The sequence below is a fragment of the Tinamus guttatus genome, unplaced genomic scaffold (genome assembly GCF_059628265.1).
Source record: "Tinamus guttatus ecotype Peru unplaced genomic scaffold, ASM5962826v1 Tinamus_guttatus_pri_ptg000397l, whole genome shotgun sequence".
Classification (NCBI taxonomy): Eukaryota; Metazoa; Chordata; class Aves; order Tinamiformes; family Tinamidae; genus Tinamus; species Tinamus guttatus.
The window spans coordinates 2041451-2066974 of NW_028288931.1; the positions used below are offsets into that span (position 1 = coordinate 2041451).

The 25524-nt window shown below is 42.7% G+C and overlaps 2 protein-coding genes across 2 annotated transcripts; both read right to left on the minus strand.

Annotated features, from left to right (window-relative positions):
* Window positions 1-1894: 1894 nt before the first annotated feature.
* On the minus strand, window positions 1895-3761 carry LOC104577325 (fatty acid-binding protein, liver). The gene is made up of 4 exons (XM_010224779.2): window positions 3683-3761; window positions 2825-2997; window positions 2419-2508; window positions 1895-1963 (listed from the first exon to the last, which is right to left on the minus strand). The coding sequence occupies exons 1-4, from the start codon at window positions 3747-3749 to the stop codon at window positions 1913-1915; spliced, it is 381 nt and encodes a 126-aa protein (XP_010223081.1). The 5' UTR covers window positions 3750-3761; the 3' UTR covers window positions 1895-1912.
* A 1604-nt stretch (window positions 3762-5365) lies between these two features.
* MYOM3 (myomesin 3) lies at window positions 5366-24472 on the minus strand. The gene is made up of 36 exons (XM_010224780.2): window positions 24328-24472; window positions 24116-24190; window positions 23659-23818; window positions 23273-23430; window positions 22296-22391; window positions 21990-22078; window positions 20243-20287; window positions 19913-20053; window positions 19462-19623; window positions 19041-19182; window positions 18750-18949; window positions 18453-18506; window positions 18107-18234; window positions 17498-17681; window positions 16800-16974; window positions 16057-16178; window positions 15194-15381; window positions 14883-15009; window positions 14283-14461; window positions 14093-14207; window positions 13732-13888; window positions 13309-13418; window positions 12780-12824; window positions 12515-12651; window positions 11312-11456; window positions 10922-10981; window positions 10337-10404; window positions 9939-10049; window positions 9460-9547; window positions 8805-8843; window positions 8098-8203; window positions 7153-7316; window positions 6712-6748; window positions 6371-6393; window positions 6228-6283; window positions 5366-5715 (listed from the first exon to the last, which is right to left on the minus strand). Exons 1-36 carry the CDS (start codon window positions 24432-24434, stop codon window positions 5452-5454), a joined length of 4257 nt encoding a protein of 1418 aa, XP_010223082.2. The 5' UTR covers window positions 24435-24472; the 3' UTR covers window positions 5366-5451.
* Between the last annotated feature and the right edge of the window lie 1052 nt (window positions 24473-25524).

A 25524-nucleotide genomic window follows, 5' to 3' on the forward strand; every position in this document is an offset into this window, starting at 1 on the left:
GCCTGCCCGTTTCTAGCGGTGTGAGGTAACGGCGTGCTGCAGCCTGCCCGTGGACAGTGCTTGTCTCCAGGGCTCTTCATCGGAGCGTTCTAGAGCAAAGGATCAGTCTGTTCTTAACCAGAGCCATTTGTGTTAACAAGGAAGCAGGCAGCTGGAGGAATTGCTGCTTTTCTTGCATAGAACATGATTGCCAGCGATGAAAAAGGCGAGAAAGTGGTAGCTCTGTGTGTTGTCAAACTGCACAGGCATGCTGCTGTCCTGGCAATATCGCACCCAGAATGGTTCGATGTTTCTACACATTACATGTAACATGAGTTTGAATTGCAAGGCCGGCAGATGGAAGAGCCAGCTATGTATTCCACTCTCTTGAAAAAAAAAAGAAAAAGGTGCTTAGTACTTTGTGTACAGGCCCCCACAGAAAAGAAGGAGGGGTGCCTGGCAGTGTTTTATGCATCTGATATTCCCCTTTAATACTATTTTACTCCAAATCTGCTAGCAGCAGGTATTTTCCTTTTTAACTTGTGCAACATAAACCCAGTCAGATTCTGTACATACACAAGCGTTGTCAAAAGAACTTGAGAATCAAGCCAAAGAAAGAGAGTTGGAGACTGAATTATGGCAGAGCGCATAGTCCAATTCAGCTCTAACAAAGCAGGAAAAATCAGTCCTCCGACATGCTGAAGAACAATGGAATCACCAAGGAATGGAGTTTGGCAATGGATAGATATATTTGCTGCCAGGATTACCCCTCCAGAGCCTTTGGAATTGGAAATGAACAGTTTCGAGCAAGATAGAAATGTTCCTGATTACAAGATTGCAAATAATCTGAAGGCCTTTGCAGAAAATTTCACTTGGTTTTGCGAAAGAATGGATCCAGGATTACTGTGCAAAGCTGTAACGTTTGTCGTCCAGAAATAACTGATTGCCTAGAGCAGAGAGGTAAGGTCCCCAGTGTAATCAAAATCATTCATGGTTTGAGGTCTTGAAGTAAAGAACAGCACTGAATATTCCCCTTAATTCCCCCTGGTTGTTGACTTGATATGTGAATTTATTGTTAGAAAACTACGTTGTGTTTTGCAGTGTTTCATTGTGTGGTTAGCAGCAGTTACCCAGCAACTTTCAAACATTCCAAGCTCGTAAATGGCTCCATGCACTGAAGCTTTAAAAGAGCCCTCTTTCTGAGGCCTGACCGGTGTCTTGATTGTGTGCTAATGATCTTAATTCTGAATTTAAAGTCTGCAAAAGGGTACTTAGAAGTAGAACTACATGGGAAGCTAAAGGAACATAACAATGCTTGCTTAATTACGCCAGCAAAACTCCCCATGAGGTCATTCTTATCACAGAATAGGAATATACTTCCTCGATCACGCTTAAAGCTTGTTGTAATTCCTCAATCACGCTTAAAGCTTGTTGTAATTGGTATTAGCTATAAAGCACACCAAAAAAATCCCTCACAAACCACTCTTCTGCCAGCATAGGAAAGTCTAGACTAGGCACTGTCATGGGTAGGACATAGAGATGGGGTTTTAGTAGGACAGCAAACGTTATTAGAACAAGGGATAAGAGCTGGCTGGGTTCATTAGGTATATTATGAAACAAGAAGTGTGTCAGCTTCTGTCCCCTCCCGTTGATGATTGTGGTGAGTCGTATTTGTTCAGATATGTCCAGGTTTGATTGATTGGGAGGCAGAGGGCTCGTGCTGTGAGCATGGAAAGGATCTGGAAGGGTAATCAGGGAAAGCATGGTCTTAAGATGGGAAGGCACTCGTATGTGAAAGGATAGGAGAAATAGATAGGAGATAGTAGAAATAATGACTTTCTGTACTATTCTTTCAGATAACAACGATCACACCACTGGAAGGTGCACTTTATTTAGGTATGTAAAAAATGTCTCAAAGAAAGTGGATTTGTCTTCAGACTTTCTTGCTTCTTCTGACAAGTGTTGCTCCACCAACGGTCAAACGCTGTAAATGACAAATATGCACAATTTGTTTTTCCCTTAGACTTTGGGAAGTCTATTTATAGCCAAGTGACTAGATGTTTCTGAAGTTCATTTAAAATCCATATTGTACAAGAAAATGCAATTGTAGCACTTGCCTATAAATGTATCTGTAACCTTCATACTGAGGAAATTGGTCTCTTACAAAACCAGAAAGATTCAACCCTGATGGGTTCTTTTGTGTGATGTTTCGCCTACTTGATGTTAGAAAATACTCCGAATGATCTCAAGAAATTGTCCAAGATACATAACTATACTATAGTTAGCTGTGCTTCATGTAGTAACTTTTACCCAAGTGGACACTTTTTAGGAGCCCGATGAGGTTAACTCCTTAGAAAAGCTCGTAGTCAGTAAGGAACAACTTACAATTAACTTCTTTCAGCATTTTTCCTAATGCACCATTGTTTTCCAAATACTTACCTCCACCATTTCGTTTCCTGTAATTTCCTGCTCGTGATAGAAGGATTCTGATTTGCACACAAGCTTTCCATTTACCATGGTCACAGTGCACTGTTGAAGCAGATTTAAAAATATATTTTTAAAAGTGGAGATTTTGAAATTCAGTTAAAATAAGTAGGTGACTACATATTCAAGTGTAAAATAAATGCAGGTGATATGGAAATTTCATAACCATGTCTGCTAATTGAAATGGAAGACCACAGCATTTTCATAAGAGTTTCAGCAAAGCATTTCTGTCAGTTGAAATAATACAAATGCATGTGTATACACTATTTTTGCTAATGGAAACAGTACAATAAATTTTACTTGTGCACTAAAACTAGATTATAAGATGACTAGAAATGCACCTATTCCTGACATATGTTACCTTTAGCTTTCTGCCATCCATAGTAGTAATGTCAGCCTCTTTTCCAAGTGTAAATGAGTTTGTTACAGATTGCTTGGGTGTTTTTGATGTCACAACAAAGTCGTCTCCTTTTTGTTGTATTTCAATAGTAGGCTTAATATCTTTAGCAACCTTGATGAGATCAGCTGGCAGTGCTGTAAAAAGAGCAAAAAATAACATTTCTGAAGTTTATATATATATATACATATATAATACTAAATGCTCTTCTCTGTTGATGCAAGAGCCTTCCAGGCAGAGAGAAGATGGGGTTATCTGTGCAAAGATGCAGCAGTGCAAGTGACCTCAAAGTCTCTCATCAGTCTCTCTCTAGTGTGATCTGGAAGATTCATCATTAGTATTAAAGGTTTTGGTTCAGACACGTTTATTAATCTAGTCACCCACTAAGTTATAACGACCAAATTAATTTTTTAGAGATGACTAAACAGCTATTACATGTATTTAGTCACTAATGCTATAGAAAGTGCCTGCACTGCTTATACAGCTTGGGAAGTTTTATGTCATTCACAACTTGCTTGTGGTTAAAAGTACTAAGAAAATTAGAGGTAAATGGAAACAAATCAACTTATGATGCATGTCCTCTTTTATGAGGGAGTTAATCTTATGTCAAGACAGAAATCTTGGGTTTATCTGTAACCTTTCTACATTGATCTGTGCAATTTTCAGCTTCTTTCCCTTTCTGAAACAGACTTGACATGTCTGATAGGGCTTGTTTGTCACACAAACAAAAAGAAACCTTGAGTCACTGTAATAAAAGATGTTGTTGAGCAAGGTGCAATGTTAGCATGCAAGGAAGTGTTTCCAAAGGACTAAGGCACTTACCGATGGCTTTCAGGAACTCTTCATAGTTCTCTTGGGCGTAGACCTGCCAGGTCCCATTGAATGCCATTGTGGATGCTGTAATGCAATGTGGATGCTAGCAGGAAAGTGAGAGAACTCCCTGCTCGTTTGGATGCTATTTATGGTAAGGAAAAAGCCAGCCCAGAGTGTGAGATGATCAGGTAATTATTAACCGAAGTAACAATTATTAATCATCTATTTGTTCTTAATGATCATAACCTCTAGTTCATTCCACTTTGTAGGAGGTGTTACCTTGACCAAATGTTTTGGGATTCCTGTTTATGGTGGGTCACTGATCTAGCTATATGATTTATAATTGTTGTGAAGGGTGGCATTGATTAATCTGTTTTCCTTTTGTTCACGACCTCTTGAATGTATTTTCTGTGCTGACATACACTTCTTCAGATAAAATGGTGTAATTTACAGTAGATGCGAGCTAAGAACTAGGCTAGAGGCTTCCTGATTACTACAGTGTTTGCACCGTGCGCACATGGAACTGCAGTGGTGGGAATAAACTCCACGGCTGCTGCTTCTGGAATTGTGGTCCTCCTATCACTTGAGCACATAGAAAATCATATCCTAGTGGGACAGTTAGATATGACTTCATCCACAGATGTCAGTAATGTGCATTTAACTCTGCTAATTTCGTTTTTTTGTTTTTTTTTATCACTTCATAGGCAGATGGGTGAAGGTAAAATAAAATATGGAACACAGCTTGGGGACTGAAATTAAAGAAATAAACAGGATTCATTGTTTTTGTTCTCACAGATTGCACCAAGAATACCTAACTCATAATAACTAGTGAGTATATTCCTTGCTGTCTGTGCAAGAATGATTATTGACTTTGGAAATCATTCATTAGATTATGTGTGCCCTGACATGATATTGCTTAATTCAAATAAAGCCTGCAGCCCCGGGGTAACTGACCTTTGTAAGTTAACTTTTATTTCTCCATACTGGTCAGTAATTCTTCTCTTTGAATAGAAGAACAAAGCTGAATTTTTACTTACAAATTCAAAACTGTTTTTTAGTATGTAATTTCAAAGAAAATTCACACACAAATCGGCAGTTGTTCCAAAATGGAATGAATGTTGAAGTCCAGCTCTCTCTTCATTCCAAGAACACATTTCTCTTAGACATGCTAGCATCTGTTTTATTCTTCCAAAGTCGGATTAGAGAAACAGTTTGGTTCTTGCTGACATGGTTTTACTGACAGAAGCTGAGAGTGTAGTTGTGGCTTCGGAGCAGGCGATAGGCCAGCCCATTGCAACATTGATACATACTTGACTACTGTGCTTAAGTGGTACCCAAGGTGTGCGTTTAATAATATACACATAAGCATTTGTCAGCTACAAGATAATCATTGACATACGTGGGTTTAATACAAAAAAAAACACAGCATATTTCTTGTATACGCAAATCACCTGGTATTTTCCATGCAGCACTACTGACTAGGAAATAGTTACACTGTAAACTGAATACACATGTGTGCACAACCATGCATACACATACACACAAGCTACATACATAAAAATAAGAATCTGGCCTAGGAGAGTAGAATTATTTTGTTAGGGTTTTGGAGGTTTTCCACAGATCTGTTTACAGATGCTTTGATAAGGCAGAGAAACATGAGCCTGAGTTATAGGGCTGAAACATTCGAAGAAATCAGAAAGTGTTAAATTCCTTTTAAATTCCATTAATTGTAGATGCCTAATTCATTTAGGCTGTTCGGGTACACTCCCACATGAGATTTACTCTGCTTCCACCCCAATTGGTATCTCTCCATGCTTGTAAACACTTATAGTAACCTGCCCTGTTTCAGAACCATATTTGTTCTTGACATAGATGCTGTATTTTCCTGTGTCTTCGTTGCAGACTTTATCAATGGTAATTGTGACGACTGACCCCTTCACGTCCATTTTATAACGATCTTTAAAGACAATAACCTTCTCGTTTTTGAACCATGTGATTTCTGGGTAAGGATCTCCAGATACGCAGCAAGTTAAACACAGGGTCTGTTGTAAAACAGATAGCAGACATAGATTATGAAGGCATAAATGAGCAAAGAAATTCTGTCAATGTGAAAGGAAGAAAAAAGAAAAAACAGTATAAATAAATATCCATAAAGCCTGCTGATTTGTAACCTCCTTTGTTCTGATCAGACTTAGAACTGATCACTCTGTAGTATTCATCAAGTAGCACACATACTTTTCTCTTGAATCTTTGTTTTATACAATGATTCTTACAAGGTAGCTACCATTTTTAAAGTTGATACATCACAACTGGACCGAACTTCACTGTCCAGTTTGTGGCTTCAAGCAAATAATTGTCCTCGATTACATGTCATTTCTGTCACTTGGGGAGTGGTAGGAGTCCTGTGGACAGTATCACCCCTGGCCCATGGCTCTTGCAGCAGCTCAGGCAGAGCTGCAGCCAGCCTGCCTAGGAATGTGCCATAGGGAAAAGCAGCAGCTCGGGCCTTTCTGCTGGGCCAAGGCCAGTTGCAAGAACAGTTACTCAATGTTACCTTATCCTCCATGATGGTGGCCACATCTGGCAGGCCTTGAACGACTCTGGCACGACCTGGGAATGAGCAAACATGACCCCTTAATTTTACCTGTCGCTCGGCTTTGTTTAGCAGAAGAAAACATACAATATTAATTTACTTACACTTTTCTGCTACTGCTGCTTCTCTGAAAGTGAAGGAGAGAGACAATTATAGTGGTTTTGCTTACTAGGTATATATTCTCAGTGCTCTTGAAAGGAAGTTTATTCTCTAAAGGGTATAGATAGTTGTACTTTTGAAATTGAAAAAAAAAAAAAAAGGGATGCCTGATCGTTCACAGTTATCGAGCATGCAAGTTATTCTGGGCTAATGATGTATTTGTTAATGATTTTTTCCAACCTTCACTTTTCCCCACCCTGCTATCCATGCTACTAGATGACCACCACAGAATGCAACACCCAAAATGGATTATCTTAGCTGTGAATATACGTGGGCAGAAACTCACTTTAGCCTTCTGTGCTCAGCCAGGGCATCTTCAAAGGCTGCAAAACAAAAAGGGTATTTTTTTTTTTTAGTGCTGAGGAAGAAAAGAGCCTTCTCTGAGTGGCTGGGAGAAGTTTTTGTGGACCTGAAGCCACACTCTCCGAGATGCCACCTGCAAGTCCCGTTGGCCTATGGAGGAATCAGGACACATCCCAGGAGCAGCAGCTGCCCACTCATCCTTCCCTCCCAAAAGACTCCCCAAGGGCTTCAGGCCTTTCTGCTGCTTGCTCCTGCCTTCCTGTCCCCACATTTCCTTTGACAATTCTCTGTGTGCTTCGCTGTCCTTCTTAACCCTATTTCATGGCATGAATGTGAGAGCTGCAGCTCCATCTCAAATCAGGGAGAGGAGTTATCGGGTGGAAGCTTGGAAGGCAGCATCTCCTTCCTGTAACAGTTAGCTCACCTTGTCCAGACAAGTCGGTTGTGAGTTTGCGTGAGTCTTTCCCATCAAATAACTCCAGGGTATATTTTCCTTTATCTGCCTCTGTGGGGTTCAGTATGTGAAGCCAGATCTGATTCCCTGTACTGCCAGTTTTCAGTCTGTCACGACTTTCTAGACGTTTCTCCCTAAGTAAACATTATATCAGTTCAGTATCATTGAAGCAGAACTGCATAAATTAGAAGACTAACATTTTCTTTAGATCTACTGATTAGAACAAGAGATTGGAGTCAGCACTTCCCTGCTATTTTCACCAACAGTTATATATGCAGTTGCTTTTGAAAATCTCACTAGGCACCTCTGTTCTTTTAGGCATTTTGTTGGAGCTCTGCACGCTCTACAGTAGAGCTCCTTGTTCTTATTTAAGAGAGGACAGAATTTAGACATCAAATATTTGTAAGGGTTGAGCTCTTGAGCATCATTAAAATTGTCCTCGTGTATATCTTTAGGAAGGGTCTTGTAAAATGGTGTTTCTCTCTTTTACCAGGATGCTATGCAACTAAGGTAATTGGTGTTTGGAAATAATCCTGTAATATTTGGGAATATTTGTGAGTCAGAGTGGGGTAAAGCAATCAGAGGTGTAAAGTAGTAGAATCAAAGGGCTTAACACACAATAACTGCCTCTCCTATCTGCAACCAGGACGCTTGAGACTGAGCAGTCCCTCAAGTGCATCATGATTATTCTAGTAAAGGTGACCGCTTGTAAATATTTGTGCAGTGCTAAGATACAAATAACAGGACTGCTTATTTTAGAAGCCCACACATACTCCAGGGAGAGTTTTCAGCCCTTTCAGGTTTCATCCATTACTTGACAAATCTCCCATTGCCTTTAAAAGCTGCAGGCTTAGGCCCAGCGTGCTTAATCTCAGCGCTAAACAGCAGCCTTGCAAGTATCTTTTGGGGACTTACAGGTGATACCACGTTGTTTTCATGTAGTCTGTGTAGTACTTCACATCAGTGTAGATTTTGATGCCTTCTTCAGTAGGCTGAATTTTCAGAGGTGTAGCAGAAAGAGCTAATGGATTAAATGATTGGAATTCAGGAAGATAACCAAGGAAGTCTGTGTAATTTTACATATTATGCAAGCAAAATCCCAAGCAATTATTAACATTTCTGCCTGGAGGACGGGGCCAGCTAGGGGGTGTTCTACCTCGTGAAGGCCATGGGTCTTTTCCCCAGCAGCCAGTACAGAAATGTCAGTGTCTCGTGTAGACAGGGTTCACCACTAGCTCAGCCGTTGCTGTTCTCAGCAGTCACGTCTTGTAGACAAGTGACTTGGATCTCTGTTTGCTTTGATGCTGGAATATGAAATAACGCCTCTCTTTTGAGGTGGAAGTAGTCTTTCTTTCACAACCTCATGTAATCCTGACTTTACTAATGCTTCTTTCCGTGCCCAATCTGCTGTTTATTGAACAATTTCCTCCTCAGTTTGAAGGTGCTTCTAATGCTAAAGGAATATTTAATCAATACTATTGTGCTTAAGAGGTTAAGGATTAACCTCTCTGTCCAAATCCAGTGTCACTTCCAGAGCTGTTGGTTGCTCTGATCATGGCACCTCATCTCCCTCCTCTTCTATTGCTATAGAAGCAATATCAGCTGGTGAATAAAGGACATACCACTGATCCTGCACAGCTCCTTGAGAAGGTCTTCAAAAGCTGCAGGACATAAAGATGGTTAAGTATCTATAATTATAGCATTTAACAAAACATGTTTCAACTACCAACTTAATTTCCTTATGTTTAGAATGTATTATATATAATAGTTATTCATTGTCTTTTTTTGGGAAGCTTACAGGGTCTGAGGTTCTTGCCAGTAACTGATTTATTTTTAGATGCTGGGGATTTCTTGTTATATTTAGATGCTCCTGTCTTCCTTAACACTCAGTGCAACAGAGTGTCACGGCACACAGATGTATGTATCAGGTTTAAATGATAGAGTCCAGATGCCAGGGTAATATTTAATCTTGGAAAGTGCAATCTTTTGATTGTTGCTGAGTTGAAGTGACTGAAACATTAACGAACTTTTAATCCTATGCATGGCAGAATTTATATTGTGGTCATAACTGATCTGGTGCATATATATGCTATAGAAGATCGGGAAGCTCTTTGAATCTAGCTAGTGATTTTTTAATGTAGATTTTGATTTCTGTAGATGCATGCAGATACTGTGGTGACTATCAGTGTGGTAGAAAGTTAGGAAACTTGTTTCTAAACCCAGTTTGAATCCCAGGGTCTGTAATGTGTAATATTGCCTGATACAACATTCTCTTACCTCCTTTTGTGAGATCCAGTTGGGTGTCGTCCTCTCCTCGGTCGTCTGAAACAACTGCTTTGTACTGGCCCTCATCTGCTTTGGTTATCTGGCAAATAAATGTATATGTACATACATACATACATGTGTCCTATGTCACCTGGTAGCACTGAGTGCCCTTTCTGGTGTGGGAAATCACGATGAAAAATCAAAACCAGTTTAATCTGAAAAGCTGAAGAGCCCTCACTTTCCTTTTTAACCATTTGCAGAATAAGCTAAAATTCTAATAGGCAAAAAAAAATCTCATTTCTATTTCAGCTCTGTTGGGCTATAACTTTAACTGACTGATGTTTTATGCTTTCTTTGGTATTTGTTCAGTTTCTTTCATGTAGTGGGCAGTACCCAAAACATACTCTGAATGTTATTAATAAGATCCATCCATATTTTTGACATGTTTAAGTGACATCAGCAAAGCTTCTGAAGTGCTCTGTAGTTCTCACCTTTTTAATCCGAAGAGTTCCTATCCCTGTTTGCTGGTCAAACACGCCGCCTGTTCGAGCCTTCTTATTGAAGAACCACTGAAAGCTGGTGTCCTTTTTCAGGTTTGCTGCCTGTTTGAAGTGAAGATTTAGAAGTCAGGATGCCAAACATATTTTCTTTCTGAATGCCTACACATATTTCCAATAAGGAACTCCATTTCCTTGGAGGATTGCCAAAGAGTCTGGAAAATTTCCTTCTCTGATAAAATTTTAATCCAAGATATATTAACTCTTACCTTTCAGTGGCTTGCAAGTAACATTTGAATGAGCACTGTTCACACCATGCCCGAAAATTCAAATCTAAAATACAATGATATAGGGATTCATCTGCACACTGTGAATTATATGGCTATAAGTACCTTGCAGGTAAGCAGTACTTCACAGTTCTCAGTAACCTTCCATTTCAAGTTTTCTATAAAATGTGGACCTGCAAAAGAAAATAAATGCCTTTTGCTCTGGATTTCCAAAGGTTTTACAAGAATTATGTACTGAAATGCCACCATCTAGTGGTGAATCCCAATAATAATCCTTCCAGTAACAGTTTTCTCTGAAAGGACTGTTTAACAAACTTCCTTATTCATTAGTATAAGACTAGTGCAGGGAGGAAGGTATTGGTTGGTTTTTTGGACATATTAGAATAGCCCTGTTTTCTGCAAGGCAAATGAGTAGATCAACTACAGGGTAAATAGTTAAGCTAGATAATTTTCAGAATTCAAGAATGTTCTGCATTACCGCACTGATTCAGAGGATATTTTGATTTTCAAGTCAGGAGATTATCTTAAAATGAGGACTTTTATCCTAGTGCATCAATCAGCTTAAATAAAGCAGTGAAAAAAGGACAGTAAAGAAGACTGTTTAGAGCACTCAGTAAAATAGCTTTGCTCAGATATTGCCCTCCAAATAATAGTAGTTTTGGCAAGTCATTAGCCTTCAGGTTATCATACCCTGCTTTTTCTTCCATTCTCTCCGTTTTGCACGAGCCTCCTCTAAGACTTTGTCAAAACCTGCAAGAACAGCAATGATCAAAGTCAGTAAAAATCTACTTTTCTACCCAGTAGAGGTTTCTGATTGGGAAAGGTATTATCATGAGAGCTGTGATATGTGTTTATAAGACATCTCTGGTGCATCAGTTACCTCTGATCCCCGTGCAGACGAGGAAGGATAATTTTAAAATATATTAGAGATAAGAATCAGGAAGGGTTAATTTTACAGATTTTAGTTATGTGCTAAACTTAATATTTGATCTCCCCTTTCCTGCTGTCACCTGGAAATACTCAGGACCTTAAGTGCGTAGGAAGCTTACCACTGATGTTTGATCCCAAATTTCCACTTACGTTCATCCAAAAGGTCTAGAGTGAATTGATTTTTAGCCTTTCCGTCTTGCAGCTGGGCTGTGTACATCCCTTTGTCATCATCACAGAAGTTCTGGATTATAAGCTCGACCAGGCCTTTTTCTCTGACAAAGTTTATCTTATGTGTCTGTGTAAAACAAAACAAATACGATAAATTGCTTAGAGAAATTCCACAGAGGAACTATTTCAAGGCCACATCCCGGCACAACATCTTTTATAGCACTTGGAATTCAAACAATCCTTTTATATGTGTATCCTTATATATTTCCCTCACCTTACAGGTGCAATGAAGGCAATAAACTGATATAATCAGTGCCCCAGGAGTTGCCTCCAAGTCAATTTTGCCAAAGAGTACTTTCTTTTTCCCATATAAAAAGTTCATTACATTTGTTTCTGTACCTTAGTAGAATTGCTTATTGCTCTTTCCCCCTTTTGTGGGAAACAGCTTCCATTAAATCCACAGGATACAATGAATTCTCGCTCATTGTATTTGACAGATTTTTCAACTTATTGGAGTCCGTGTGCGTGTTAGTGTAATGGACGTGTTGCACATAATTACTGATGTGTGGCATGTAATCACGTATGTGGGTAATGAGGAGGAGTGTTTCATGCTCTGACATCATGCAAGCACTACTGAACCTTTCACACATACGCCCCGAAACCTGTCGGACGCTTAAACATAAATACCATCATTCTGCTTTATGGCCTTGTTTGCTCTAAGCAAACATTATCATTATACAGAGCTTGAAAAGTACTTTGTACTCAAGCATTACCACGTCAGTCCTCCAGACAGTTCTTTCAATGGGTAAACCTTCAATATATTTGCTACCCATTGCTTTAAAAAAAAACCACAAAAAATGGTAATAAAATCTGTGAAATCCTTTGGACGAGCCTCCTTATTGCAAAGTCCCCTTACAAAAGGGGAGTCTCTGCCAGCAGCAGCCTGTCAATGCAAACAGCAAAGCGGGGAAGGAGTGACTTTCTTGAAGTGTTTCTTGCTGATATTACGCTCTCTAGTTGATTGCTTCCACCAGGACTGGGCAACTGGAGAATCAGACAGTGAAGTCTGGCCTCCTGTTCACGTGTAGCAGGAAATCAAGCCTGGAATTTGGAACATGGGGCTGTACCCCTGTTAAAGAAGGCCAAAGTAAGTCACACAAATGGCAGGGTCTAAAGAGCACATACGGGGGTACTCGTGAGCTCCTTGGCGTTGAAGATCAAGTGCAGCTCTGCCGCCGGTGACAGCTTCTCCACCTCCAGCCACAGCTGCACTTCTCCCTTCTCAAGAACATCAATGTTCCACCCGGAGATGAGCTTGATCACTGGAAAACAAGGAGAAGGGAGGTCCCGGGGGATTCATAGGCAAATCCCACAGCTGAAGTCGTGGGGTTGTGGCAGGGTTCCTCTTCCAGCAGGTGCAGATGGTTGTCACAGATGTGGTTCAACTTACATGGATTCCTGATTTCATGGCTGCGTTTCAGTAACTTGTCCAGGTCTGAAATGCAAAGAATAGCGGTCAGTTTAGCCTAATATATCTAGGTCAAAAGGAACCCATTGTATCAATATGATTTAATATGCCAATGGATCTTCACTTATGTCAAAAAAAAAAAAAAAGTAAAAAACATTCCAGAGCAGATGGGACTAGAAGAGATCATGAAAATAATTCTTCATTATGTCTGAGTAAAACATTTGTAATACCAAATCAAGGATCACATTAAGAAATTTTAAATCACGGTGATATTGTATTGTGTCTTAATACTGAAAGGTAAAGGAAAAATTACCTTTCGGGGCTGTGGAGTCTTTTCTGTAAAAGAAATTGGCCTTGGGCTTTCAAGGAACAGAAACATCTTTCTAAGGATACCATTACCATGAAGTGATGTTCATCACTTTCTATTCTTCTAAGAGGAGCTTTTCTTTAAACATTCAGTATAAAATTAGAGCACATCAGGTTTTTGTTCCTGTTAATTGTTAGTTTTTACCTTCTTGTGTTAATGTACGGCTGGCAGAGATATCATCATCTACATCTGTGACCTCCACTGAATATGTCCCCAGATCTTTTTCTGATGGCTCTTTCAGGATGAGCTTAGATCTTAGGAAGAAAAATAAAAATAAGTCATATTTTGCTTATAAGTGATTTTTTTTTGTAAGAGAATACAATACATACTTGATAGATTTGGAACATCTGATACAGCACTCATAGCCCTCTATATGTGACACTGAAGAGTGGGGCCAAAACTGTAGCCATAGGATGGCTGCAGCTTCTGTGCTGAGACCAGAAGACTGCACTGGGTGCCTGGTTTCATGGGCACCAGATCTCACTTGATGTTGCCTTTTTTCAGCATTTCATGGGTTCTGTGTTCCAGAGACCACAAGGAATTTCTCAGTGTACATTTTCTGCTCACCTGTTGCCTTTCTCTTCAGTTCGGACTCTCTCAGAATCCGGTGGTCCTTCATAATCCTTCGACCAGATAAATTCAGAGGAATCATTCTTTTCGGGTGCTTCAAAAGCCATGTAAATGAAACCTTCCTCATCGACTCCAAGTTCTATTTCATTTGCGCCTGTGTAAGAGGAAAAAATAAGGGCATTCCTGAACAGGGCAGGGCTTAGTTTCTGGGGATTTCTGACTTAACCTTTTATTTTCTATATGGAAAAACACAATTTTGATGAATAAATCTAGATGCAGACAAACAGATGCTATTTATATGTATGTTTTTACTGGGAGATGTTCAGCAGGGATGATCTGATCACTCTTGCTTTCATACCGGGTTTGGTTTTTACCACCACTGGATCTGAAGGGAGAGAGGGAGGACCAATTCCAGCCTTGTTCAGTGCTCTTACTCGGAAAATAAGGGATTTCCCCGTCTCCAGGTCTGACACCTGCGGGAAACATTGACAGGAATTCACACAGTCTGAAGGAGAAGCAGCGCGTGGATCCCAGGTGCACATACAAACCTTTAGGTGAGTGCTGGCTATGGGCTGCTTATTTATTTGCGTCCACTGCTCTGACCCTTCTTCACACACGTCTACGTAATACCCTGTGACCGGACCCGCTCCTGTGTACAACGGTGCTTCCCAGTGGAGCATCAGCGAGGTGTCTTTTACTTCAGTGCTCCTCACGTCGTAGGGAGGGCCTGTTCACCAAAGGGGAGGCAGGCAAACATTTTATTAACATAAAAACACAACTGGGTGCCCCCCATTTCAGTCTCAGATTGGAAGGCTGGGAGTTCTGTGATAACAGCTTCCTAGCAGGTCCATAGGAATCTGTGGTAATTAAACACCAGATGATCTACAGAAAGAGCATTCATCAAGTGGTTTAATGTTGTTTCTTTCGGTGTAATATGCAAAGATATTGGGATATTAGATCCAGATTCGTCATTCTTTGAAAATAAGGATATTATAAAAGTACCTGGATGCTGAAATAGTGCATGGATCCACCTGTAACATTATTAAACTTCTGTAGGTTTCTGAAGTCCCTCAGATTGACAAAAGAGTAGGGCGATTTACTAATATACCTGGCAATATTTTTTGGCTGTTGTTTTAGATCAGACATACCTGGTTCTGGCATTGTCCATTCCTCACATTTGAACAAGTCACTGGGCTCAGATACTTTCCCAACACCAGCCATGTTCACGGCACGAGCCCGGAATTCATACAGGTGTCCTGCCTCGAGGTTGCTCACCTTTGGGGACAGAAGCACAACCAGTTACTACTGCAACCTTGCTTGGTAATTGCTTTGTAATTGCAGTCATCAAGATAGAGTCTTGTGATGGCATGAAGAGTTTTAGAAAAGCTGAAAGGGGAAAAACAGCTCATCCCTTTCTGATTCGCACTATGCCTGAAGAAGGATAGTGTTATATTAAAACCTTGCAAACTCGTTGAGGAATTGGTTGAATATTGACTTCGTGCCAGTCTGGTTCAGATGCATCGTGCTGATCTAGAAAGTAGCCCAAAATCTTTGTTCCTCCTTTGCGCTTTGGGGGTTTCCAGCCAATGGTCATGTCAGTCTTCCCGCAGTTCAGAAGGACAAACCCCCGTGGTGCAGATGGACAAGCTGCACAGCAAAGTGAGAGAGAAAACAGGATCTAGCTCAGGACGGGTTTGAGGTGAGGGATCAGGAAAAGAGATGTAGGTACTGCAGGAACTGAGACAAGAAAATCTCTGGGTTCATGTCAAATACGATGCTGTTTGTGTTAAGGCCCCTTAATACCATTTTTTCAGGGCAGGAGTATTCTCAACTGAGCAGATTCCTATTCAGATATCACAAGGAAAGTCATGGACAGGTCTCAGGGCTTTTTTTTTTTTTGCATGTTGCTTTATAGTTTGACAGAAGAGGTGAGAGCAGTGGGTTGCTATAAGGGAGAACACTGAAGATTTGGAGGGTTTTTTTTTTGTAATTCTGTGTAATTGCTGATGGGTTTGCACAAGAGAAAATCACAATGCTGATTTCAAGACATGAGGAAAACACCCCACTGAAAACGGTCTGTTGCCCTAGTGCCAAGTGAGTACTGAAGACGTAACACACTGCTCATTCAAATTGCTAATTATCTATGATGTCCACTGTTGACAAGTAAAATTGATGACAGAAACTGCAGGGAATGGGAGAATCAGTTCCCCTTTGCACTGCTTAGCTGCTCAGCACTGTTACCACTACGTCTAATAATAGCAGTGCAGGACACACATGTTTTGGGGACTTTTTGGAGAGTACATGTGAGCGTTTGTTACTCACCGATCGCTGGCCTCACAACGATGGGGTCTGTTTCTGGCGAGCTCTCGCTCAGGCCGGCCTCACTGACGGATTTCACACAGAACACGTACTCTTTTCCAGGCTGCAGCCCAGGAACAGTAAATCTAGGAGAAAATCAGTATATTTACACTTGGCTGTTGGAAGTGCAGGCAAACAGCCTTTTGAACAGACAGCCTATCAGTTTTAATGAGGTGTTACTGCTTACATTATTTGCCATTTCAGATTAAAGTGCCTTGAATCCCAGAAAACAGTCACTACTAAATCAGTCGGGAAGCATGAATCAGATACTGATGCTGTCACACTGCTAGCTGGCTCTAGCAGCAGAATAAATGGGAATTTTAAATGGACTTTTTTGGCTGATATTTGATCCTGCAACTAGCAGGATCTTCTAAATCCTTTTTGGGAGTGGCACCAATTTACTCTTCTGGAAAACAAGCAAAAAAAATGGACGTGGCTCTAGTAATGCCAAAAGGCATCTCCCCTCTGCACACGGACAGTGTATGAAAATACACTCAGATTTTGCCATCAGCTTTGGGTATAAAAATAAGCCTGAGTATTTGAACAATATTTCATTCTAAAAGTAGGACATGGTGCTCGCATGCGTGTGTGCCTGTGCATGTGCAGGGAAGGAAGTTCTTTTATCTGGAATATGACTGCAGCCGTTAGCAGAGGAATCCGAGCTTGACACCCTGTGTCCTGCCAGCGGGGTTTAGGAGCTGACTCACTTGGTACATGTCACTGGCTTGTTGTTGACCGTTTGCCATTCCTCCGTCCCGCTCTCCCGGCAATATATGTAGTAGCCAAGAGGCTCCAGCCCGTCTTTTAACTTATCCCATTGCAAAACAACAGATGTCTTGGTGTCTCTGAAGGCTAAAACCTGAGATGGAGGCGGCAGAGGAGCTAAAAAAGAAGAAATACGGAGAAGATCTGAAGAGTTTGAATGAGCCCTGGAGCAGCTGTGATGTGGGAAAATGTGCAAAAAAAAAAAAAAAGGAACCAGTGCTCATCTCTCTGCATACAGAAAACGTGAGCATGAATCTTTCCATCTCTTCCTTTACCAGTGAACACTGCTGTTTTGCCTGGAACCCCAGCAAATGGGCCCCTTCAGTCCTTCCACCACTGCCCTGCATGGCCTTGCTCTTACACTGCAATATATCTGTAGTAAACACTTCAGTGATTTCTTGTTTTATTAAATCTAATTCCCCTATCATTGCTTGGATAGATGTACACTGCTCACTGACCAACTGCAAAGTAATTAAGCAAGGATTTAAGGCTTTAAGAGATTTCCTGGTATCAAAGCAACCATCGTGTAGTAATAAACTGTAAAGTCTAAAGGAGAAGGGGGAGAGAGCCCATGTGTTCAGCTGATAGTGTGTCTCCTTCTCCATGTCATTAGTGTAGCGCATATTAATGAAGTTCTTACCCAGTTTTGCTCCAGCAGTTATGGGCTCGCTGGGCTGTGACGGCTCGCTGATCCCATACTTGTTAACGGAGCGCACACGGAAACAGTAAGATTTTCCTTTAACAAGATCAAAGAGTGCAAATCTTGGGGAATTAACTGGCATATCCAGATTAACCATTTGCCAGGCGTTGCTGCCTGCAATTGACTGTAAAGAAAAAGGTGGTGATTTACAACTCATGAAAGCTTCAAACCCACTTGAGTTGATGTCAGAGCTGGGATTTTAGCTCCAGTAAACTGCAGTGAGTAGTGTTGGAGACGCAACCCAGGTTTCCCCACGCAGTGACCTCTCAAGGGGTCTCATTCGGGGGAAGGGTGGTTCAGCTTCTTTGCCTCCCTTCTGCTTTATGCCAGAGCTATGAAGAAATACGCTCGGCTTGGCCTTTCGTGATGGGAGGAAACTGTCCCTTAGGAACAGTGACAACTCATTTGCACAGGCCACGCTAAAGAGCCACCAGCAATTAGTTACACTCAGTAAGAACTGAGCCGTGCTGCAGGTCATCTGCGAAGTACAAGGTTCTGTCTCAGGAACAACAACTACTACTGCCCTTCTCTACGGCATTATTTCCTTACCTTTTCCACGTAGTAATTCAGCAGCTCTCTGCCTCTTGGATCTGGTTCATCCCAAGCCAAGGCCACGTAATCTTCTCTGACCTCGCTTGCGTGAACATTGGTGGGTGGCAAGGGAATTTTAATATGTCCTAAAGGAAGTCAGAATATTGTAGATATAGTTCAGTCGTAGCTCAGTAGTTCAGTTATAATCTTGCAAAACAAGGATTTTTTATTTTTAAAAGCAACTTAAAAATCTGAGTTTCGTTGATATAATGAGACTAGGGTACTAACTGCCTAGCTCGTGTTCGCAAATGAGGTTTTAGCACTTTCCTTCCGGAGGAAGGGCTCCATGTAAATTTGAATTTACCTTCTAAGTCATCCTTGGAAATCTCTATCGTCCTGCCACCATCGTATGGAATAACTGTAATGTAAAACGGGACAATGTTATGCCCAAAGCAAAGATGCTTATACAAAGAGAGAAGCCAGAACTCTGTTATTTCATTACACACACTATTATCTACCTTTCCTTACACAGACAATGAATGTCATCGTTGGGGTATTTTGGTCTTGTGGGAAAAAGGAGAATTTAGACAGACTGTGGTGCGTGCGAGCTGCAGCCTCACAGCGTCCCTGGCAGGGATCCCTTCCTGGGCCTGGCCCGTACCTGTCACCCTGCGGCTCTCGCTGGGGTCGTGGGTTGTCACGGGCTCGCTGCTCTTGGAGGGAAGGCCGATGCCCGCTTTGTTGAGAGCCTTCACTCGGAACCGGTACGTGCGGCCCGCGGCGAGGCCCAGGACAGGCAGCCGGCAGGTTCGCACCGGCGCCTCGTTGCAGGGCACCCAGTCCTCCGAACCGGCGTCGCACCTGCAATGAAATACAGCCCACGCTGTTCCCGCGTCTTTTTTTTTCTTCAGCGTAGTTAGAAGCCTTGCGCTAAGATGATAAACATACAGACCTTTCAACATAGTATCCCAGGATTGGACTTCCTCCGTTATCACTGGGTGGTACCCAAGAAACTATCAAGCAATCTTTATTTATATCGTGGCATTTCACATTGAGGGGGGATCCAGGTGCACCAGCTGTTTCTGCTGCAGCATCTATATAAATACCAAGCCAGAGTGGTTACGGTTTTTCCTTTTCCGTACTGATCATTTCACTCAGACAGTAACTTATTTTTAAGTGTGCAATGCATTACTACCCCAGTAATACAAGTCACATTTTCTAGTACCTAAGTCATAGCTGAAATTAGAATTTGAACATTCTGCTCATTTTGCCTGTGCAGAAAATTGGGAGACATTTTCTTGTGAATGAGGTTGTGAATTCCTTTATGTCAAGGGAGCAGAGAAGGAGCTTTTGCTCTAGGTTTTTGCTCGTACCTCTGACGAACACGTAAGTAGTCTGTTCTTTGTGTCCATCCAGCGTGGGGACGCGAATGCTGTAGAAGCCCTCGTCTTCTTTGTAAGCACACGACACTGTCAGAGAAGCCTCCTGGTCTTGGTACTGGAATTTCCGGCATGGGGAATCCTGCAGCAACTCACCTGTGAAGTAGGAGAAGGGGTAGGGGAGCCTCCTCTTGACCGGTGGGGCCAGGGTGGCGTGTTGCAGATGCGAATAAAATGCAGAGCAAAGGGAGGGACCTTAAGGACACTCCTGATACTGTTACTCTGCATCCGAGTTGTAGTCATGGACTTTTATTTGTGCACAAACACAGAGCAAAAATACGGTCCATGGAGAGCTTGCAATCTAAACAAAAAAGTTGCTTTGCCACAGCTGCGAGGTGGAAGGGTATGTTCCTGGCTGCATGTAAACTTAGCTTGGCATACGAACCGTCTCTGAACCAGCTGATGTCTCGCTGGTGTTCAAGGAGATCAGACGAGAAGTAACAGGAAAGGGTGAACGGCTCCTTCTCCCTTGCGAATAAGGGTTTCAGTGAAAAGGCAAAATCTGCCTCTCTGGCCAGGAGAGATCCTGTGAAATAAGAGCAAAATACAACATGATAAAGAGACTTCCCCGAGCCTTCATCCGATGACGATGATGATGTATTCAGAGTTGTACCTGGGCCTTGCACTTCTCACACAAAGTCAGGCTAATAGGGAAAGCCATAGCTCAGAGAAAAGGAATCAGATTGCTAAGGAATAATAACAGTCATTTACTCACTTCTGTATATTTCTGAATCAAATCCTGACTCCTTTCCATAATGTTCTGTAAGATAAAAAGAAAATACATTTAGCAAATCTTGTAACAATGTTTATCTTCCTCCCTAAAACATACGGTGATGCTCAGTAGATTATTTTGTTCCCTCAAACAAGCACTTAATGTGAACCATAAGCCACCTGTGTGATAAACTATTAAGCCATTTATCAGCTGTTTGCTTTCACAAACATCGAGGATATATCTACAGAGGAAATTACTGATATGACTGTAAATCTCCTGCTGAACCATTTATTACAGCGGCCTTGGATGCTTTGGAGGCACCTTGTGCAGTGGCTTAACCTTTTTAGCCTGTGAGAACTGCAGGGATCGCAGCACAGAATAAAATACTTTGGAGCTGGGGTCCAAGAACGGTTGCGTTTAGACGGGATGAGATGGCCACATTCTCGTTTCCATCCTTAAAGCCCAAAGAACTGCACATAAAATAAAACCTTTCGTGTTTTCAATGAATGGAGCCTGACAGCGGCAGAGCTCATCGGCAAAACCTGAGGAATGCGTGTGAATGACCGAAGAGGTCGGGAAGGAGCCGCCAGCCCCTCGTGGGTCCTGTGCTCACCGCAGAGACGTCCTCAGGGAGAGGAGCTGGTGCCGTGGGAGCGCGGGGCAGGGAGGCTGCCCTGGCACCGGGGCGCTGCAGACAGCGTGGGGCCCCCGCAGAGATGCCGGCCGCTCGCCTGGGGCGGCAGGAATGTTTCCAGCGGAGGCTGGATTAAGCTCCGGGAGGCTCTCTATTTTCAGAGCGTTAAATGCAAATAGCAAAAGGAAGGGTCATGTTACTGGGGTGGCATTAGGCAGGGGCACGGAAGGAGGAGAGCGGGGGCTCGTGGCAGCGGGAAGTGCCTCAGGCCCCATGGAGTGCAGGCGCTGCCGGCACCCGGATCGCGAGAGCAGCCCCGTCCCGGCGCTCTGTGACAGACCACAGCGCTTCAACCCTTTTGACACGCGCTTCTGTGTGACTGTGCACGTGTGTGTTGGAATTGTGACCCCCTGAGGTCCAACTACTATTTCTGAAAGCTTGATACCATTCCCCTTGCTACGTACCGATAGCTTCCTTCCCTCTCCATATGTCTGAATTTCGCTTGGGCAGAATGTGAATATACAGAGTTCCTGCCAGTTCTTTTCAGATCAGCACAGATCCAAAGAAGAAAATCCAGTATTAACTCTCAGCGGTTACTGGTTTGAGAGCGAGCGATGGTTTCCTATGTAACATGGCACTGAGATTCCCCTGGAAGCCACGCTACTTGTTACTCAGTTTCTTGCTAATCTTTAGAAATGCACCAGACTCTTTCTCAAACCGTTATGTATAGAAACGTATGGCTATTTCATATCAGTCCAGAAGAAATAAGTATCTAAATTTAGTGACCATCTAAACTTAGTACAGGTCCAGCAGTGTGGAGGGACAGCTGTGTCCACATGGAATCTGAAAGATTTTGCCCAAGTCCAGAAGTGACGGAGAAGGAGAGGCTGTTACATAGATCAGATGCTGGTAACTGAATATTGTTTTATGCAGTTGTGCCTAAACCCTGTCAGTAATAGGAGAGAAATTCTCCCCCCATACATTCAGGGGACTTACTCTTCTCTCTGGTTTCCAAAGTGCTTGTATGTTCTTATGATATAGTTTACAACATGAAAAATATGTTGAAATATCTAAAGAATTTGAAAATATAAACCAAAAGGAACATTTTCTACTTACGCCTGACGAGCACTGTAGCAAATGAATAAGCCTCGCCGTATTGATTCTTAACTTCAACACTGTATTCGGCGGAATCTTCCATGGAACACCTGGAAGAAAATATTCTTTAGGTTTTAATTTTTTGTTCAAATTACAGAGATAACTTATGGCAGGACAAATTCACACGGGATTTCCTTTAAGCCCAGAATTTAGAAGCAGATTCTGCCTTTTAACTGAGAAGCCGTTTTTCCTTCAAAGAAGGAGATGGAGCTCGAGGAGGATCCCGTTCGTGGGCCCTGCGGCGCGCGGCCACGTGCGCAGCGTTACCTGCCGATGTGCAGGCTGAGCGTCCCGAACGCGTTCCGGAGCCGGTACTTCCCCGCGGGCGCCAGGCGAGGATCGATACGGGCTCCATTCTTAAACCTGGTGGGACACAAAGGCAGCACGCCGCTTTAGAGGGATGATACTGGTACAATGAAACCCGTATTTTAAAATGAGCAGTGCCCAGTGCAGCAGGACCCGACAGCAGAGCGGTCGCGTGGGCTTCTTGCTCCCTCCTCAGTTAATGCTCCCTGCTTTGCAGGTCGTGCTGGGGTTGCGCGGATGTCTGTGGCTTCCCTGTGTTTGCTGGGGATCTGTGGGAGGTTCAGCATCTCTCTAGGCTTTGGATGCTTCAGAGGGCTTGTCCTGAGAGGACACAGCAACCAGGAGCTCTGGCAGGAGCAGAGTTAGCTGCCTACAGAGTCATTACTTAATGCAAATGTTTGCATAATTCAGACCTCCTGCAAGGAGGAATGAGCAGGGACTTGGCGGCAGTGGTCAGGCCCAGGGTCTAGCACTTGTTCTCCTATGGATTTGCAGGTAAGCAAAGCTGAGTAAATAGAAGGGTTGCTTTGGATTTTACAAATTACAGCAGCTATGGCAATTTAATGCCCAGGCTTTTATGGTCTCCTGGTTGGTAGTGAAGCCTTGATGATGTGCACGTGTGCACTTCAGCGCGGGCAGGGGATTCTGGCTCCCAGTTGTATCCTACAGGGAAGAAGGAAGTCGATCTTTCCGTGCCAATTCAGCACATAAGTGTCAGCTCTGTTCCAAAGGAGCCCTCGGGACAGTCCACTGTCTCCAGCATCCCCTGGATACTCCTCTTTACAGAATCCAACAGTGCAGCTAGAATGGAGAGTGTTTTCTGTGAACTCTTGTGCTCTCCCTTCCTTCTTCCCCGCAGGACGCGGATGTGCCGGCGCGTCCGTGCGCTCGCGCGTGCCGGGCCGGAGCTGGCGCCGCAGCCGCGGTGACTCACGTACCAGGTGACGCGCGGCGGCGGCGAGCCCAGCACCGTGCACACCAGCGTCACTTCCATGCGCTCCCACACGGCGTGCACTCGGAGCGGGATCCAGAACATGGGCGCTCTCCCCGCACGCAGCTCCACCAGTTCCTTCTCCTCCCGCGCCTTTTCGACAGCCTGGGACGAGGACAGAACAAAAGGTGGTGCAAAGGGAAGATATTCTAGTTACACAAATTCATTTACAAAAGGGACGTATGTGATGATGCTGCAAAGATCTTGGCCTTATTTCTCATGGTTTTGAGGTTGTCCTAAAACCTGATCAGCTTTAGGATTTAGTGGTGGCAGCTCTAGCCCTGGGGCATTTCTGCTGCCCATAGAAATGTCTGAGTTCTTCCTACGTCTGACCTTCCTCCGAAGGGCCTTCCGGTCAGCTCTCACACGCAGCAGCCTGCAGTTCCTGATAACTTCTTTCTCCAGCTTTTCCATGTCATTCCCAAACCGAACCCTCTTTTGTCCCCTCTGCTCTAGCTCAAGGATGGCAGCTTCTCTTTTTAGCTTGTAATCCCTGCAATGGAGAGTGTTAAAAAGACAACAAAAGTTAGGGTAAAGTTTTTGCTTGGTCGGTGGGTTTTGTTTCATAGCACATACATTTGGTTAAATCTAAAAAAGCGCCAAGGACAGAGAGAGCAGCTCGCCCATGGTCTGGGTATGATCGCGGGCGCTCCTGCCTCGTGTCAGAGGAAGAACCTCTTGTTGAACCTGGTCTTTTTGCTTCCAACAAAAGGGAGCTGGAACCTGGGACATTTCTATGCTGAGGTGCTGGTGTAAACTGGGCTTGTATTTACAAGGATTTCTGACTTACGGTGGTTTTTCGGAGGCCAAGGCCAGGGCAGCTGCTATGGATAATTCTGAAAGGGTGAAGGTCTCTTCTTCATCACTTCCAGAGGCAGGCACGCATCAAGAATGCAAAAAAGTTGAATACATTCATAAATTAAAAATTCAATGAATCTTAATGCCCAGGAACAGTTTTAGAAGGTCCTCTCTGGACCTGATTTCCCTTCCTCTGTGACTTACCTGGTTTTGAACTTTTTCTTGCTAGTGGTAGAGGTCATGTGCAAGCTCTGCTGCCTCTCCTCCTTCTGCTCCTCCTCTCGGTGCTGGAAGAAGGTCCGGGTTCCCATGCTGGGGGGTCAGAACCGAACTTTGTGGCTGGAATAGAACAAAAAAAATGTGGCTTTTCAAATAAGCCATCAAGTCCTCACTTTGCTCTGACATTCAAGGCTGAACGAACAGGGTATAAAAGAGTAAAAAAAAATATATATATATAGGGCAAAAGTAAGCAAGTTTCTCTCTCAAAGCAACCCCGAATCATCATCCCTTGCAGGTATCTCCCTCCTCTCTCATTCCTTCCTGCAGCTGGTTCACAAACCGGCAGCAGAATCCCTAAACCCAACAGGTTTTGGACTTCGAAGAGCTTCGGTTCCTTTAGAGAAGCAGCCGAGTCTGTCGGAAGGGGGAACTGTGGCTGAGCGGGGTCTGTTCCAACACACTTGTAAATCTCCCCCTGGCTCGCAGTCATGATTGAAATTTTCCCTTGGAAAATTTTTGCCTGGATTTTAGTTTCGTTCCTTCCTCGTTCTAAAACTGTACACAATGTAAAAAATCCACCTTATATTACTGGTGTAGTTTTCTGTTAATTCTCTTAAGGATAGTCTGTGTAAGGCACAGTTAAGATGACAAATGCAAAATACCCCAAAACGGCACGAGAACACAGAATTATCATAGTAATAATTCCTCAGCAGAGGGTATCCTTGGAAGACATCGGATAACAGAATCCATTTCTGTCTGGATAACAGAAATGTTGGCAAGTACAAGAGAGAAAATACAACAAAACAGATGTTTATGAGAAGCGTATCTTTCAAATTTCCTAGACTGCTACTCCCTTCAGAGCTATTTCGGCTGAAAAATGACTGCTGGGCACCAGATTGCTCTTTGCATGGTCAGGAATTGTTACTGTTCTTTTTTACTATAGGCTGTTCTCAGATTTTCCCTGGATAATTTTGAATAAATATTCAGGGCTTCATAATCTCTGTATCTAGTAAAGATCCAGAGTTCTGATCTGCTAAAACTAACTATAGTCTATTGCTTTTCTGACTAAGGATATTCTTTTCTAAATAGATCAATAAAACAGGCTAGATTAAAAACAAATGAAGCAAAGCAAAATATTTTCACAAGGAAAACATTGGACAAACACTGATGACTTTAAGCAGA